Source organism: Trichechus manatus, unplaced genomic scaffold (genome assembly GCF_000243295.1).
Source record: "Trichechus manatus latirostris isolate Lorelei unplaced genomic scaffold, TriManLat1.0 scaffold00012, whole genome shotgun sequence".
Taxonomy (NCBI): domain Eukaryota; kingdom Metazoa; phylum Chordata; class Mammalia; order Sirenia; family Trichechidae; genus Trichechus; species Trichechus manatus.
Window position 1 is genome coordinate 5,215,770 of NW_004443948.1, and position 12,094 is coordinate 5,227,863.

At 34.5% G+C, this 12,094-nt stretch overlaps 1 protein-coding gene across 2 annotated transcripts in view; it reads right to left on the reverse strand.

Annotated features, from left to right (window-relative positions):
• Positions 1-12,094, reverse strand: part of CADM2 (cell adhesion molecule 2) — a 1,164,623-nt gene that overhangs the window by 155,033 nt on the left and 997,496 nt on the right. For both annotated transcript variants that reach the window (XM_004371338.1, XM_004371337.1), the window contains 2 exons: positions 5,391-5,543; positions 2,885-3,022 (listed from right to left, as the gene is read on the reverse strand). In XM_004371338.1, the coding sequence (XP_004371395.1) occupies positions 2,885-3,022; positions 5,391-5,543 (291 nt within the window). The remainder of the gene's footprint in view (positions 1-2,884; positions 3,023-5,390; positions 5,544-12,094) is intronic.

The following is a 12,094-nucleotide window of genomic DNA, read 5'->3' on the forward strand; positions in this document are numbered from 1 at the left end:
TCACTCATGCACCACAGAATACTGTGAAATTAGGAGGTACTCAATGATTTCTTATTGAGTTGAACTGGAGTGGATATGCCTATTGTTTATCTTTGCTTTACACCAGCAATTGTCTTTTTAAAAAGTGTCAAGTGATACTGTAGTAAAAACAGTTCAAATTGTAATACAAAGTCAAATTTTGATCTCTGAAAAGACAAGCTAGCACAAGGTAAGGATGGAACCTCCTTTCAGTGAGGAGTGTTTGCTGCAAGCTTTTGAAATTTCACTGAGCACATGCAGAGGATAGCAACAGTAATGAATGTGCACTCTGCATAGAATACTGCACTCATCATATTTTCATATGTACTTATAAAAATAAAGTTTATACTACTCAGGCAGTTCACCATCTGTTTGGGAAGACAGGATATGTAAACAGAAAAAGCTATAGATGAATCCAAGTGTAGGGATGATAAATGTGCTGTAAGTGGTTATGCATGGGAAAAAAAAGAGGCTTCACTCCCTCTGAATACAGCACAGAGTCATGTAATGATTCTGTACATGTTTTTGTCTTGATATTTTGTTCTCAACTGAAGTGATTTAAAGTATGGTGGTTTACAAGATCAAACTTTTTGTGCTTTCACAATAAACAAAGGTCGACCCACATCTGTTTGGTATTGACAGCAGAAGAAGAACTTATCAAAAATTAAACTATTTTATAAAAATTTCAGAACATCAACGAGTTTCTCAAGAAACTACAAAGAAACTGAGTAGAACTACATACCTACCTGTGGGGTTAAGTGTTAGTTTACCTCAAGCAGTTTGACCATTCTCCCTGGAATCTATGAAATAACCTTTAAAATAGTTGGGCTACATTGACCACATCCTGAGGATTAGTTTTAATGAGTATGAACTGATCTGAGAGCCCACTTGGTAACCAAAAATGAATTCATGGGCTAGCCAATAAAAGCTCAAAACACTAAGGCCTGAAGAAGCTTCCTGAGGGAGGGAATACTGGAAGGAAAGCTTCCTGGGAATGGACGCGCCCTTTGCTCTAGGGACCTTTCCAAACCTCACCCAAGTACCTCTTCCTGTTGCTCCTGAGTTACATCCTGTTTTTCTTGCCTGCTTGTAACTTGTTACTTCTGCATTGTATCTTTATCCTAATAAACCACATAACTGTAAGTATAGTCTGTGAGTTATATGTTACACTGCAGCAATTACTGCACTCAGCAGAGAATGAGAGACAGTGCATGGGGAAGGGAGAGGCTGCTCTAGGGGACAATGGGAAAGTTGGAAAGCAGACACATACCTGACCCTTGCTTCCTAGGAACTAGCTTTGTGATGGTTCTCATTCACAGATTATTCATATGCTATTTATATCAGCATTAAAGAAGGGGAGCATGAAGGTAATGAGACAGTTCATTGAAGAAGAGTATTTAAGGTAAGAAGAGCACTGGAGCAAAAACCAAGAACTTCACACAAAAGGACATACTTGATGTGTAAGAATTTGCCACCTGGAGAATTGTTTCAGGCCATAGAAAGGGAATTTTAAACGTATTCAGCAGGCTAAATCTTTCCATCAGAAGTGCTTAATTAAGCATTAAAAGTAGCCTGATTAGATCCTTGCTGTTGTAAAACAAGTCTGGAAGCAGTGTTGTTTCCATTTAGGAAAGTGCTAAATTCAGACATGCCTAAACAAACATATCCTTGAGGAGGAATTATAATGATTGTTAACTGAGCCCTGGCAGATGCAAGAATCAGGTTACAAAGTTAACTTGACAGTTTAACTTTCCAAAATGTCTAACTTGTGTCTCAGGATTTGTAGTTATTCAAATTTTGTTCAATAAGATATTTATAATTCTAAGACAAAGGCATTATAATTATAGATAAGACCCTATTTGATATGTGTGTATGTATGTGTGTGTGGACAGATAGACAGACAGACAGATAGATAGATAGAATAATTATATGAATTGTAAACCTATAATTTCTCAGTTAAATAGGCAATCTCGCTTCCCGGGTCTATACCCCTATCACTAAGGATTACTGTTTATCTGATGTAAGGCAATAGAATTATAAGTTACAATAATCAGAATGGTTTGCATTAACCTATCTCATAGAAGGTAATGTTAAGAACAGTACATAAAACTATGTAGATAGGAAACATGCTTTAACCACCATCATAATCAAACATTATACTTGGATTTGAATGTACTTGTGACATCAGGCGCAGGGTCTGTGCATGCAGGGAAATCGAAACCCTGCTAGTCTTACTAACCATCCTCTATAAACCTCTTGCCCCTCTAAAAAAATATGTGAATGTGTGTGTATGTGTGCGTGTTTAAATTTAAGTGTATTAGCTAAGAACAGAACTATGCTGAATATTTAGATTGTTGTATGTATTTACTGAAATAAGTAATTTCTTTTCTACTATCTGTGAAACCTACAAGCAATCAGATTTATGGTTGGCCAGTTCTATTTTAAGAACTTTGTAATTCCAGAAACCAACAAGTTGAGTCATAAGAATTGATGCAGTTTCTCTGCCTAAAAGCTAAATAATATATATGACTTTTGAAACAGTAATATTTAACATGTATTTAGTGCTTACACAGAGTCAAGCATGACTCTGTTTCTCATACATTAACTCATTTATTTCTCTAGTTATCCTATGAGGTATCTATTATTGTTAAATCCATTTTATAGAAGAGGAAAATGAGGCACACAGAGGTATATTAATATACCTTGCAAAATTACCTAAATTAGGAAATGGGTGAATCTCATTCAATTACACTTAATCAGGAAGTGATACTGTGGCTTGAAAAAAATATATAAAATGTCTTTTACTAACATTTTATGCTCGTTTCAGAACATTAATTTTGATCTGGGACAATTTTCCATTGTTTACCTTTAATCTCTTTGTCATTTTTAAACCATCTTATATCAGCTGCAGGTTTACTACCAGATGTTTTACAAGTCAGTTGCATCAAGTCTCCCTCCATAACTGGTGATGAAAATCCACTAATTTGAGGCTTCTCAGGAACCCCTGAAAATTAAACAAATGAATACAGTTAACAACAGTCTTCAGGATGGATTTTGTCTTGCGACTACTGCTTTCACACACAAAGCTGCTAACATGGGTGGTTAACTGCGAACATATTCAATCAAGAATAATAAATTGCTATAAAATAAACTATATATATAAGAGAGACAGAGTGAAGAGTGTGTCACCCTAGTGGTGCAATGGTTAAAGCACTTGGCTGCTAACTGAAAGGTCAGATGTTGGAACCCACCAGTGGCTCCACAGAAGAAAAGACCTGGAGATCTGCTCCTGAAAAGATTATAGCCTAGGAAACCTTCTATAGTAGGGTGGTAGTTCTACCCTGTCCTATAGGGTCACTGTGAGTCAGAATCAACTTGACAGCATACAACAAAAACATATACACACATACATATATAGAAAGCACTTGAAATGAATTTTGTTCAAAATAGTATTTTAATGAAATTACAAAATTTTACCTAGAATATTACTATTTGTAAAACTTAAAAACAACCATTCAATCAATATTTCTTAAGATTTACCAGTATAAAGTTTTAAGAAAGTGGACTGTGTATATTGCGGAGGAGAAAAAAACCCACACATCTTTATTATTCAGGAAATTCTGATTTAACTAAAACAGCACTTTACATTTATGATTTCATAATTCTGAAAGTATAAAAATGAGAACGTTTTCTGTGTACTTTGTTGAAAAAATGCATTTTGGATTAAGAGACATATTAATAGTTGCAACTATACTGACTTTCCTGATGCTTCTAAAGGAGAAAATTTCTCTTGATGTTGTTTATATGAGAAATGCAATTGTGGTTTTATGAAGTATGATATGTATTATTTTTAATGCTAACCACATATTACCTTTTATAATCCAAATCATCCAATGAATAAGCAGGTAATTAATATGCAGAGATATTACATGGGTGATTTAAATAATAGAACAAAATACATTTACTGGCAATAATATTCTATTGTCATGGTAAAGTTTTTAAAAATCTCTTCTAAAATGAATTAATAATAAAGGCAGACTGAAAGCTTCATAATTAGGCTATTTAATTCAATTTGAGAAGAACAAAATGTAAGAATGTTAGAAATCACCAATATGAGAAATACAAAATAAAACAACAACAACGAAGACACATGACAGATCAACCTGCTTCTATTAGGTGGCTAGGTTTTTTGTGTTGTTGTTCTCTTCACCTTCCCATTACCTTTTTTATCTTTGTCACAACACCATTTAATAAGCTGAATTTAGCCAGTCATCTGTTCTTTGGATCTCAAAGTAGCTCTCTATAGAACAATACATTAACCTTAGGCAGTTGTGATCCTGAAATACTCCGTTTTAGTGGGTACATTTTGTCCTTAATGGCAAACTTGTGAAGATTTTTATAAAATAGTCCCAGTGAGACTTGCAAAGAAACATATTTCATATCCCGTGCACAAAACCCATTTACTAGCTGGGTTAACTTTAATATCCCCATCCAAATGAAAAGCATGTATAAGTCCTTTTAAATGTAACTTTCTGCCTTTGTCTATCTAAAAAGGAAGGCAAGCTAGGGGGAAGAAAATCAATCTTTAAATTCCTCTAACTTGTTCAGTACACAGGTGTGTTTCAATGAACTGCAGCAATTTCAGCTGATTGGGCCACTGACGTCTGTGAAATCACAGAGAGCTCAAAGCTGCAACTTTATTTCCTCAGAATCTGCATGAATGTATTGCTTTTCTGTGTCACTTTAACCTTTGGGAAAATGGTCCAATATTTAGAGAATAAAAGCAAAAAGAAGCCACAAGTTGCATGCCCAAGTGACATTATGCACTTCCTTTGGGAATCTAGAAAATACAAAGCTAACAGGCAAGAAGACTCATGGAAATGTTAGGGTAATTTACATGTCCTAGAATATATAAAGGGGTCGTACTGGAAAGCAATAAGTTAGTAGGGAATACCCCCATCAGCTGACTGATACAATAAAATGGAGTAGCACAGTACAGACTCAAGCTGAACTCAATATGCTCATTATTCTGCCACTTTATGAAAGGATCACAATATATACAATTGTATGTAGATTTCTTTATACAAAGAAATGTAGATGGGGAATCAAGAAACCTGGCATCTATTGCCGGCTCTGCGGCCTCGTGCTTTTATATGAAATATTCTTTGCACTTCCCTTCATCCATTTATAAAATGAATAAGGTAACAAAATATTTCTAAAATGTCTTTTGTTACAATGTAGCATATCATGGATTAAAATACACCTATCAAAATGATCCTTAATATGTTTATCTTTCAAACTGAATCATGGTGCTATAGCAGCATACATCTCCCTGGCTTTGTAATTACATAGTATTGGTTTCTTGTACATACCCAGAACAGTGAGATAGGCCTTGGAAGTTTTGACAGGCATGGTAAATAAAGAACAGGTGTACTGTCCTTCATCAGAGAGAGACACGTCACTGACGCTGATGCTCAATTCATGCCAGGAAGCCCGAACCAGCTCGATCCTATTGTCCCTTAAAGCTGGAAACAGAAAATATTGAAACTGTGAATAACAACATTAGAAAAAGTTAGAAAAGTTACACATTAGAAAAAATGTATTAACTATGCATTTTAACACAATAAACATTTTCTTTGGCCATAAATCTAAATCTTACTTCCTGAAACAATTTAAAGGAAGGTTTAAATATAATGAAATATTTTATCACATTTTTTTTAAGTCAAAGTAGAATTAGGTGCTCCTTAGTGTTCTACGAAAGAACTTTTTAATTAAGTGATTGCATCTAATGCAACACTTTAGACGAGGCAGATGTTGATGGTGATAAAAGCAGCTTTTCCCCACAAAGTCTTTCATGGAATGCTAGTGCCAAGAGAAATTATAAACAAAATGAGTTCACTTCTATGGAGAAATAAGCTACAAAACTTCCCATGGGTTTCACCACTTCTTTAATGTGGTGAAAACCAGGTGAAATTGTGCACTGCAGATTAATAAGTAAGCACAGTAAAGCCCATGTATACCTTATTGGGTAATCCGTCCCTGAATTACCCTGATTATATTACAGAACACTTGTTTTCACAGGAGATCTCTTAGCATCTTGCTGAATTATGCTCCTCTTAACTCATTTTGGGACAAACCATAAAAAAAAAGTTTAAATATTATTATGTGTCTGGATAAGTACAACTATAAACCCTTGTATTAAGCAAGAAGCAACTAAAGAAAGGTAGAAAGAGGAAGAAGTACTGGTTATGGACACCAAGACTCGAGGAATAACACAGTAACAGGATGTCTTAAGCTTCCCGCACAATAGTAGAGGTGATCCGGTCCCCATATCTCCCAACCCCAATCTAGCAATAAAAGGCGGTCCAGGTAGGCTCATAATTATTCCCCATTGAATGGAAGTCCCTCTAGGAATACCAGGATAGCCTGGCGGCACTGCAGATGGAAATATACCTGATAATAAGCATTAGGAGGAAGAGATCTCTTTTCCCACCCAGCTTGAAACTCCTCTTTCCCACCTAGAGAAACCAGGACGCTGAGCAGCATTGGCAGAGGAGATTCAGCTTTAAAAAGAACCCAACAAAGCAAGCTTTCATCTTCTCCATGAGCTAGAGAACCCCTTGCCCTACCTAACAGCCACCAGGTGGCCTGGTCTGGGGAAGCTCCTTCTGTCCCCATAGGTGGCAGCAGTAGGGATCAGTGGGGGCCCTAGCAGAATCAGACAAATCAGACTGACCAAAACTGACTCCACAAAGGCTCTAAAAATTAAATTGTCGTTGGAACCACGGCCTGTAAAAGTAAACCAGGACCTGTGTGCTAAACCTAAACTGGTGACTGCCTCCTAGAATAGAAGATTTAAATAGGATCCAGAGTCTCCAAAGTAATGCACAAAATGTCCAGGATACAATTTAAAACAAACAAACAAAAAACCTTGTTTATCACAAAAACCTGAAATTCACAACTTGAATGAAAAAGAACAACCAACAAATGTAGGCACTGAGATGAATCAGATGTTGGATTTATCTGAAAAGGATTTCAAAACAGCTATCATAAAAACATGTAAGTAGTTACTAATTATCTTGAAACAAATGAAAAAATAGAAAACTTCAGCAAAGAAAAAGAAGTTATAAAAAAAGAACCAAACTGAAATTATAGAAATTAAAAATATAATTACCCAAAATAAAAATTTGCCCGATCAACTTAATAGTACAGTGGAGATGGGAGAGAATAGAATCGATCAATTTAAGAACAGATCAACAGAATTCAACCAATCTGAATAATAGAAAGAAAACAGATGAAAACAAAATTAAATGGAGTTTCTAGGAGCTGTGTGACAACAACAAGAATTAAACATTTTGTACCATCAAAGTTGCAGAAGGAGAGGAGGAAGAAAGTAGGAGTGAAAGTATATTTGAAGTGATAATGGCTGACAACTTTCCAGATCTGGCAAAAGACATAAACTCACACAGCCAAGGAGCTAAGCCAAACCTAAGTACAAAGAACTCAACTAAATCCATGCCAAGATATATCAAAATTAAACTTTTGAAAACTAAAAACAAAGAAAACGGCAGCAGGCAGATAGAATCACGTATCACCTATAAGGAAACACCAATTCTTAGCCAGTAAAACTATGCTTTAGGGATGAATGGAAACTAAATATGTTCTCAAAAGAAGGAAAACTAAGAATTTATCTTAAAACTGTCTTAAAGAGGGATTTAAAAAAATGTCTTTGAACAAAAGAAATGATCAAAGAAGGACCTGGGGAGCATCAAGAAAGAAGAAAGAACAACAGAGAGAACAAAAATATAGGTAAATACAATAGACTTCCCTTTTCTTCATGAGTTTTCCAAATCATACTTGGTGACTGAAAGAAAAATCATAACACCAGCTGATGCAGTGTTCAGTATATAGAGAGGAAATACTCAAGACAATGGTATTTAAAAACGGGGAGTGCAATGGCTCCTAATGGAAATACGGTTTCCACACTTTCCTCAAAGTGATAAAATGTTGATACTAGTAGATAATAGATACTAGTAGAATATATATATATATACACACATATATGAATATATTCTACTATATATTACTACATATATACAGTAATATCCAGAGCAGTCACTAAGTGTACCAAGTGATACACTTAAAAACACTATCAATATAAATCAAGATGGAATCCATTTATATAATGTTTTGAAATGGCAAAATTATAGAGATGGAGAACAGATGAGTGATTCCCAGGGGTTAGGGGAAGCAGAAAGTGGAGGGGAAGAGGAGAGATGCAAATGACAGTGTGAGGAATTCTTGTAATGTGTCTGTTTTGTACCTTGACTGTGGTGATGGATACACAAACTTCCATATGCAATAAAATTGCATAGAACTAAACGTGCACACACACATACACAAACATATGTGCACACACATGCGCACACACACAAATGAGTACCTGTAAAATTGATAAAATCAGAATAAGATTGGTGGATAATATCAATGTGAATTTCCTGATTATGATTTTGTATTATAATTTTGCAAGATGTTACTTGAGGGGAAGGGTACATGAGGTCTCTCTGTATTCTTTCTTACAGTTGCATTTAAATCTATAATAAAGGTTTAATTTTTATTAAGAGTAAGCAATCATAAAATATATAACATTTAGGAAAACTTGAAATGTTCATAATTTTTAAATATCTTCCATAAAATCACCCCTCCATACACTCAAATCACACATTGTTTGTTAACACTAATGTTGTAAGAAGATATGTACTTACAAATATTTTTGAAACTATTTTTACTTGATATGAAAAGTAAGGCAGATCGGATTATGAGTATGTGTGTGATTCCATTAGGATATGTGTGTGCACATTTTTTTGAAATGTGTAGTTTGTCCTTTATCTCCTACATGCCATAATGTTTATGCTTTCTTCAGTTGGCAGAGAAAAACAGTGGGACACAGATTTGTGATTTCCTCCAACAGGACCTCATGCGAGATCAACCACTTTTCAAAGCTATGATTTATAAAAAACACTTATTACATATTTCTTCTTTTTCAAAAAAAAAATGAGGTCACCAAAGGGGAAAACCTCAAGTTCCTGCAATGATACTCTACAGATGAAATATGTTACCCACCACCCACTGTGTTCAATTTCATTTCCTTTCTCACAGGTCCCACCACCAACAGACAGAGCTTTTAAGTTTTCAGTGAATCCTAGAGAAAAAGAATTTAACACTCTTTTGGCCAGACTAGTTTGTGGAAACTATATAACCTGCTGAAGTCAATCTGAATTACTCAAAGCATAGGAAATAAAACTTCCATATTTAAACCATTTGCATGGGGTAATACAAAAAGCACTGACTTTGGAATCAAAAGACCCAGCTCTAGATAATTGTATGAGGTCAGATTTCCTGTGGATAATAATTCCTGATTTAATTCCATTTTTGGATTATGATAAGGACCAAATGAAATCATGTAATATATTAAAGTGCCTTAAAATGAATCTAAAATGATATTATTAAAATGTTCTCGGTTAGTATCCTGAAGGGAACCAAATACCTTAGTGTCTGAAATGCCTCAATCAATTTACCTTACTAAATCGTGTAATACTTTGGGTTGTTTTATGATTATCAACAGCGTTGACTAACTAAAAACTAGATTCTGAAAATCAGAATCCCTGAATTTTAGTGTAAGCTTTGTTACTGATTAAGCGTATAAACCTGGGTAAGTCATTTAAATATTGTGCTCTTCAGTTTATTTGTGTTAGCTGGAGATAATAATGATTGTTAACATCAAAGTGAAAGTATAAGGAGTATGGTTTAGAAATTTAAAACTGAAATATATGATGTATTCACAAACTGTCAGCACAATTCCATGAACCAAGAAACTGCCAAAATTAGTACAGGAATTATTTATTTTGTAAATTTTCTTAATAAATAATTTCCTAAAACAATATAGCCACCTAAGGAAATTGTAGTTGGATTGAATATTTTAAGCAAACCCTACATTTACAACATTAATCTTTGCAAGGGTGAAAATACTTACAATGTCATCTGCAGTTCACTTCAAAACAACATTTCAGGTATGAAAGGATAAGGGAAAATCTTCAATAGTCCAAAGAGAGACATACTATAGCTCAAATGGTTTCCTGTGAGCCTGATTGACTCATCTCAGCACCCTGAGTCATTGGTGCCTGCACAGTAGCTATCGAATGGAAACTGAGAACCAAACTCTCTATATAGAAGAGCAGAGTGAAAAAGAACTGAACTAGGAAGTTTTCTTCAATCTCTCCCCATAGGATTCCATGGGAGTGTAGCCAAAAATAAAAGGAAAGGGAAAAAAAAAAAAGAAAGTGTCCCATTTATACACTGAGGCACACGACACAGTTAGATATCATGCCGCACAAGTTTCTAACTAAGTGATACTTCATTAGAACATGATTTGAAATCCTGAATGAATGACCTTTAAAGATACTGTCATTTTACTCTAGAAAAGGTGGTACCTAATCGGACACTATGCATATTACTTCTCTCTTCTACATAGTAAATCTCAAATGCACAGTCAAACTAAATAAAGAATTGTAATACTCTCAGTCAAAGTGAATACAACCTTTCAAAAATAAATAAGCTTTGCTTGAAGAACAGAAGGCTAATCATTACCTTAATTAAGAAATAAATAATAAATTGAACATTTCATTTAAAAATATTTTAAAATATTACTCTTAGAATAAATGAAGAGAAGAAATCAGCATGTGTAACAAAAGAATGAAAGGGAATTGCTCACACATCATAGAAATTTAAAATGAGCTAATAGGTTAAGTTGGCCACTCCTCGGTCATGCTCCATCAAGCATTAGGTGCCTGCCACCCACTGGTGAGGTAATTTAATGGTTCAAAACTCTGAGCTCCAGAGGATTTAATCCGAGCTGCAAGTAAGAAGCATAAGAAGCATCGACCAATGAGTAGGAATCTATTAAGTAGTACTTAACTCTGGAGAAAATTATTTTCCCAATGTACCATTGGTTCTAAATGGTTCATCAAACATACAAATGCATATTTGGGATTCATGCCGGGTAAAAATTACTTGCAGAAGTGTAGTCACATTTTATACCCGTTTCTAACAGTGATTATCTGCATATTCAATAAGGTGAATATTAACTTGTTTTAAATCAAATTGTTTAATAACAACAGTAAGACTGAATTTATCTGGCATTATTCTCTCAAGGACCTGCTAGCAATTTGTTAATATTTGCAATAGTTTTCCTTCCTTAAGTGTTATGATTTGTATGAAAGTGATCGCATACTGCTTACCAGAAACTTTTTCAAGTATTTTTTCTTAAATTGGTTACTAGAGAATAATAATTCATGTCACACTTAAGGATACTTAAATAATGATAATAAAATATATTTCATTATGTAATCACTCAACAGACTATTAAAATGCAACACATGACAACCTTATATATTCTTTGCATTTGTTCTCGATCATCCAGACCTAAAACTTTCCCAAATCAGCATTATGCCTTACACATCTTTGTGCTCACACAATGCATCCACAGGCTATAGTCCATACATAGGCCATCAATAAATTATTGGATTAAAATGGATATGTGGATTATCAATATTTTGTATATAATATTTTGTATAATTGTACATATTTCCTGTATTTCATGAAATTCTGTATATAAAATGAAGATTATATGCTCAGTAATTTTATAATAGTTTACCCTAGATGAGGATGATACCAGTGACTCCAAGTGACATCTTGGCTACTTAAATTCTCAGTATTCATATAATTAATGCTCACAGGCATCCCAACATACACCTATAGAACTTTAGTCAAAACAATAATTGCATATATTTGAAAGTTTTAAAAATGCAATTGGCATCCAACCAGGAAGTTCCCATTTCTTAAAGCCGTACAACAATGTTATGGGATTTAGGCATTTAAGGAACCATAGGCCTGTTAGCCTTCATTCAACATGTTCTCAACGCATGCCTCCTCCAGCCAGGAGTTTCCATTTGATTCTTAGATATGTAAGGACTTGAAGCCAGCTTCTGCCGATGGCGAAAATGTAAGCATGAATTCT